General features: G+C 50.8%; 1 gene segment (V, D, J or C); it reads left to right on the plus strand.

Moving 5' to 3' along the window:
* Window positions 1–3530: 3530 nt before the first annotated feature.
* Window positions 3531–4166, plus strand: LOC130679602 (immunoglobulin heavy variable 3-13-like). The segment is given in 2 exon segments: window positions 3531–3607; window positions 3700–4166. Coding segments are annotated over 2 exon segments (513 nt in total).
* Window positions 4167–6845: the final 2679 nt, after the last annotated feature.

Consider the following 6845-nt stretch of genomic DNA (forward strand, 5'->3'; position numbering starts at 1 on the left):
AGATCCCAGACCCCACAGCCATGAGGAACAAATTCCTGTTGTTCAGAAGCCACCCAGTCCATGGGTCTTCATTACAGCAGCCAGAGCGGAGGAAGACACTTTGAGCCATGAACCCAACACTGACTCTGGGGTTGTGCAGTGACATTTGTTCTCAATGTTCCTGTGAAAATCCCTTCAGTGTGATTCAAGGGTGATTTTATCTGATATTTTTCCCAATAGATAAACGGGTTGCCTCCCATAGGAGTCTGGGGAAAGATGGAGTGGGAGGCAGGCATCATCTGTTGGTGATGTGAGCAGGTACAGTACATGGATTCTTTTAAACATTTTGCAGTGTCCGAACACATTAGGGCCAAGGCTGCTATGGGAGGAAACATGTCTAAGTGCACGGTCATCCCTGGGACCATGTCACAGGGGTCAGGGGTGTGTCTGCAGGAAGGGGACCCTGATGGTCTAGTGCCCACTGGGACCAGCTTAGCACATGGTAACTCAAGGGTCTGTGAAAATTTGATAATTTTATCAAAGAATATTATTTTTTCAACACTCCTTGAAAACTGTGGAAGTGGGGAAAGTAGCATTTGAGACGTAATGACACCTTCCTGGGCTGGTTCATGATGAGGCTGGAAGGTGTGCACCTCCGTTACTGGGTGTACGAGCAGGTCCACGCCACGCTGGAAACGTGAACTCACGCACGGCGTTAGGGACTAGAAGGGATGGAGGCTTCTGTCAAGGAGTTGCTTCAGGACAAGGAGAAAACACACGACAAATAAAACACATTCAAATCCACAGCAGGTGGATGATGGTAGAAATCCATGTATGTGTGCAGATGGCCCTTGAGGACCGGGTGCTGGCCATGTCCTCCGGACAGATTTCCCAGGTCTTTGATGTTGCTGGTGTCACATGACCGGGAATTACCTCCGATGTCTTTGTAAAGTGTCCTCACATGTATTGGATTTAGGAACCAGTTTGTCCACAACACATAGTGCAGAAAAACAGAGGCATTTATCTAACATTCATTGGAAGCCCTCTGGCGCCACCACGGAGCTGTGAGATTGCAGATTCTCCACGTGGGAAGACACCATTCTCTTTATTCAACTCAATGTCTGTGTCTCCTTCAGGGGCTCTGACCCCCACCAGGCATGGACCTGACAACATGGTTCGGAAAGTCACATGCAGGCAGGAGCAGGGACAGGGGAAAGGAGGGGATTTCCCCAAAATGAGCTTCTGAATAACCCCGGGTTTGACCCCAGACCCAGAGCTGTCACAGGATCACATTGACAGGTTCCTGGTGGGCTGTAAGGCTGCACCCGTGAGGCCGACCTATGTTCATGTACAGCTGGAGCCATCAGATCCTATACTGGGGCTGTTTGCCTGATACGGTGGTTTTCCAATAAGTGGCTCAGAGAACTGAGTCTCTTGTCATCACTGATGGTTTCTGTTAACATGTTTCCATCTCATTAGAGATCAGCCTCCAGGTTATCATGAACAAGATTCCCATAACCTAAGCTTAATCACTCCCAAGGGTTTATGGACACTTAGTGAAAAATTTCTTGTCATATTTGAGTTTCTTCTTTATTGTTGGCAACTAAGCTTCCAAGAACACGTGGATAATAAAACCAAAACAAACAAAATGATGACCATGAATTTTCATTGATTCAGCAGCAGAAACTCACCTGAAGTAAACACACCCCAGCAGCAGCGCCATCTCTCTGCGCACATTGTCGCACGGTCACTCACCGAGTCCCACAGACTACACTCTGCAGACATGAGACTCCCTGTACTGAGTCCAGACTCTGCTCCCAGTCCATCCTCTGAGCCCTCTCCAGGGGATGTAAGCCATCAGAGGGAGGGTCCCATCTCCCCAGCATGAGAGCCACCTGCCCCTCTAAGTCACCCCAGTTCATGGTGGCTGTTTCCCCTCAGTGTGCTCATCACTGGGGACCTTCAATGGCATCTCTTTCCCAGGTAACCCTTTCTCTTTTTATTTCTATGACATTCTTTCCACTGTACCCCTCCTCATGTTATAACATGACCTAGTTTCAAACAGAAAACTCACTAATAATGTTCACAAATGTAATGAACACCTTTGAGCTCCACATCACTCTTTCTCCCTTCCTGGGAGTGAAGTTCCCTTGCAATCTGCCTGCACCCCCATGAACAAATACACACTTACATTATTGTCTCCTCTGTGAGGGTAATGGAACCCTGTCCATCCAGGTGCCCCCACCTCCTGGAGGTAGGATGGACCCTTCATGTATGTCCATCCAGTTAGGGCCCTGAGAGCATCTGGAGACTAACACACTGGCCAGGATGTGGGTATAAGGGCCCCTAGTCCTCTGCTCAGAGCAGGTCCACCACTTTCTCAGTTCACACGGGGGCTCTCAGGACCAGCAGAGGCATCTCAGCACTCCTGTGGGCACTGAGGGCACCCAGCGGTGCTCAGGATATACCACAGCATGCTTACGACACCCTGGGACTCATGGACAGCAGTAGCGGACATCAGGACTCCAGGGGGCTGAGGACGCACAGCACAGAGAGCAGCCCCAGGGGCAGGTGCACATGGAGTCTGAGGCTTCCTGCCAGAGTCTGTGGTTTCCACTGCATCTAACCATTTCCCACAGAAACTCCCTGTGCTCCTCGTTGGTTGCTAGCAGTGAATTTCTGGCTTAGGAAACTCTATTGTGAGGTGCATACACTTTATCACATGCACCCAATTCAGGGAGTCATTTATGGGGGCAGCAATGGCTGCAGGGATCCCAGTAGCAGAGGTTCAAGGATTCTCAGGGACCTGGTGGGGATTTTCCAATGAGACTCAGGGCAGGGAGCTCAGGAGGACAATCTATGATATTGGTGTGACAGCCCAAGCCATCCAGTCCACAGCCTGCGGCCTAGAGGACTCAGTGGAGTTTATATCTGACCCTCCTCCTTATAAAGTGTCTGTGTCAGGCTCTCTGAAAAGGTAGGGCCCTTAAACACAGGTGAGAGAAACAGGCTCCCGGGGTATTCTAGGTAGGAGTGCAATGCAGCAAATCCCATATTCCCACCCAGGGAGGGCCTGAAAATCACTGGGAATGTGGCAGTTCTTCTCTGGAGCTGGAATGGGGTGCATTTGGGGCCACTGGGAAGGAACATGGGTCCACACCCCAGGGCTCATTTCTCCAGGCATGGTCTCAGGGGAGCCTTTCAACACCCATGTGTTCAATTTTGTAATTTTTATGTCTAAATAAATAAATATTCATTACTAATTATGTCACTAACTTATGCACATTTGTACAAAATAAATCACAAGGGTCACTGATTTCTATCAGTATACTAACACACAATGAAAATTCATATACTTTGAAAGCATTTTAATGTGTTAAGCATCCCTGACACACACCCCTGCTCTGGGGCTCTACCCACTTCACAGACGTCCAGCCCTAGAGTCAGAGCTCATGCAAATGAGGCCCTCCCTGTGCTGATGAAAAGCAGGCCAGCCCTGAACCTGCAGCGCTGGGAGAGGAGCCCCAGCCAAAGGATTGCCAGGTGACCCCGTCAATAAGGTCTCAAAACACACAGCTCACCATGGAGTCGGGGCTGAGCTGGGTTCTCATTGCTGCTCTTCTAGGAGGTGAACAGGAGACCCTGCGGGTGTGTGTGAGTGTGAGTGTGGGAAGGTGTGGACGTGACACATGCCTGACCAGGATGTCTTTGTGTTTGCAGGTGTGCAGTGTGACATACAGCTGGTGGAGTCTGGAGGAGGCTTGGTGCAGCCTGGGGGGTCTCTGAGACTCACCTGTGCTGTCTCTGGATTCAACATCAGAACCGCTGACATGCACTGGATCCGCCAGGCTTCAGGGAAGGGGCTGCAGTGGGTCTCAGCTATTAGTAGTGGTGGAAGCACTTACTACCCTGACTCCGTGAAGGGCAGGTTCACCATCTCCAGAGACAACGCCAAGAACATGGTGTATCTTCAAATGGACAGCCTGAGAGTCGAGGACACAGCCCGATATTACTGTGCGAGAGACACAGTGACGGGAAGTCAGTGTGAGCCCAGACACCAACCTCCCTGCAGTGACACAGGAGGGGCTGTGCTGCAGGGGAATCATGACACAAGGGAGCTCGAGATCCAGTGCAGGTTCAGCCCCTGGAGCAGGTGCAGGGGGAAGGGAAGGGCTGGCTTCCTGTGAGGTCTGGGGCTTCCTCTCCACATGGAAGCTCACCCAGGGAAATGTCTGTATTTACGATCCTTTGCTCCCTTCTGACATCATGCAGTACAGAAGGTGTTTGTATCCCTAGTGACTGAGGCTAATGTTCTCACCTGCACAAATGAATTGTGTCCCTATAAGACACACAAATGACTCTGTGTGGTCACTAGGAGCAGAGATACAAGGACTCTTCGGGTCCCTGTTGGGTGTTTCCAATCAGACTTAGGGCAGAGCCCTCTGGGGACTCCCCGATTAGCCCAGGGTGGATGAATGTGGGTACAGCCACAGAGGCTGGGACCATGTCAGCTGCAGCAAACCCTCCTGAAGCTCACGTCTGACCCTCCTTCTGACCACGGTGGGCAAATAATACTCAGCTCTGACCCTGAGCTCATTTTCCTTCCAATCCATTTCACTGTAGTTAGTTGTTTTCTTGCTTTCCTCTTTGCTGCCTCTGCTCCTGACTTTAGAGGATTTCTTTACCTGTGTCCTAATCTCCAGACTCAGGGTCCTTACTGGAGCTCAGCTGTGGCACCTGTAACCTCGTGGAAGGGCTGGCAGAACGTTGTCCCTCACTGTTGCCCAGGGCTCCACTGTCGCCTATGTGGATACCTTGGGAAAAACCAGTGATGCAGAAGCTCAGGGGGTGCATGTGCTTTCTGAACACAAGAAGTGGGGAATAAATGACCTTGTGCTACTCACACTGTCACTGTGTGGTCTGTTCACCTGGGCTCCAGGTGGCCTGCAGATGGGCCTTCCTCATGGCTGTGGGCTGTGGGGTGGCCATCAGGGGCAGGCTGGGCTCACCCTCTGTCCTCAGAGATGGCCGCCAGGCTGGACCCTCAGGTAGCTGAGCTGCTGTCCACCAGCAAGGTCATCCCCAGGCCTGCTCTGTGACTCAGGCCCCACCAGGTTATCTTCGGCAACCTGAGTTAGTGACCACAGATGACGGATTTCAATAAAAACTACAGATTATCAAAGCAACAACCAGATTAGTGTTTGATAGTAAGCTTGATACTACCTTAGTTAGCTTGCCATGTAATTTTGACCATGGCCAGGATCATTTTGTATTCTCCAATTAGAAACAGGTTCGTGATATCAAAAAGTTACAAAAATGATTGTGTGAGGCTTGGCCTTTAAAAAGCTTCATAAATACTACATTAAATAGTATGTTTCTATATTTTATTTTATTATTTTAAGAAAACACCCTTTTGTAGGAAATGCAGGTGAGACTGCAAAATCTCAGAACCCCCCAGGCATCCGAGCACAGTGAGGGCAGGAGGGGATGAGGGGACATTCCTGGGCTGCTTGCAGGACAAGGCTGGCCCAGCAAGGCCATGCAGTAGGGCCCCACCCTAAGCTGCCTTCAGAGGACCCCTAAGCCACCCACGATGAACCAGTCACAGGATGGGACAGTGACAGGTACTGCAGCCTCAGCATAAGCCAGGGGACAGACTTCAGGAGCAGCAGTGGTAGGGGTCCATGACTGTCATTGTTCCTGGAGGATTGGGGACTCACTTAGGGCCAATCCATTGTTTCTGTCTTTTCCCCTTGAAAAACCTGGTTATGCTAGATTATCAAGGATGACGTGGAGAAGCACGAATGTCATCTGCATACAACCTTGGTCAGGCCCCATTGCCTTTGTTACACGGCGGCAGGGGGAGCCAACCTGACTATCAACACTGCATAGCAATGGCCCTCGGCTGAACACCAATGGCATTGCTCCAAGTTCTTCCTTCCACAGAACATGGGACAGAAACACAGTTCCACCAGCTCCACCAGTTCATAAGGAGGGCTGCTTTCCTCCAGCTCCAACCCCTGTTCTTGTCTCTAACTGAGAACACGATCAGAATGGCCTCAGCAAGCAATGTACTTAAAGTCCTTTTAGAATAACACGATCTCCAGGAGGACAGAGGCCATCTCTGCAGCTCTGCGGTTTGTCTCCGAGTCTCACCAGCATCACCTCCAAAGGCCTGTCCTTGGCAACATGGGCTCTGGGTAACATGCCCCTCACTCCCTTCCATCACATTCCAGGTTCCCGATCCCTAAGCCGCATCCACAGACTCACGACATTTCTGGCATCTGTTACTGAGAAAATCTGCCACAGAGTGTGTGTTACTGGATATGAGTGACGTGGGGTCTTCGAGCTCCTGGTTTCTACCCGCAGCTCTTCCCTGAGGGGACCTTCAACCAGACGAGCCTAAAGGGGACTAGAGGCCCCAGGGCCCCTAAGAGTCTGGACCAACCGTGAGTGTGGACGGTGTCAGTGCCTCTGGCAGCTGCAGGGAAGGGGCTCCCTGAGGTGGCATGAAATCCCTCCTGGGTCACCCTGTGGGGTATGCAGGTTTAATAAGGCCCCCTCATAATTACAGGGGATGATGGAGAAGCATGTGTGGCCCAAGAAAAAAAATGTGAAGGAGGACACAACCCCTTAACACTGGGCTAGATATGTGGAGGGAAATGCTTCGGGTGTCCTGACAGGACCCTCCCTGCACGGTGGGGGCTGGGGTACAGGGGGTGCTCAGAACATGTCAGCCCCAGGACCACATGAACAACAGCAGAAGAGGACTTTCCCCCAGGAAAGGTGAATTTCATTGCAGGAGAAAAATTTAAATAAATGGATGGACAAGGAATGCTGAAGTGTGTATAAATACCCGATTATGG

Source organism: Manis pentadactyla, chromosome 11 (assembly GCF_030020395.1).
Source record: "Manis pentadactyla isolate mManPen7 chromosome 11, mManPen7.hap1, whole genome shotgun sequence".
NCBI lineage: Eukaryota > Metazoa > Chordata > Mammalia > Pholidota > Manidae > Manis > Manis pentadactyla.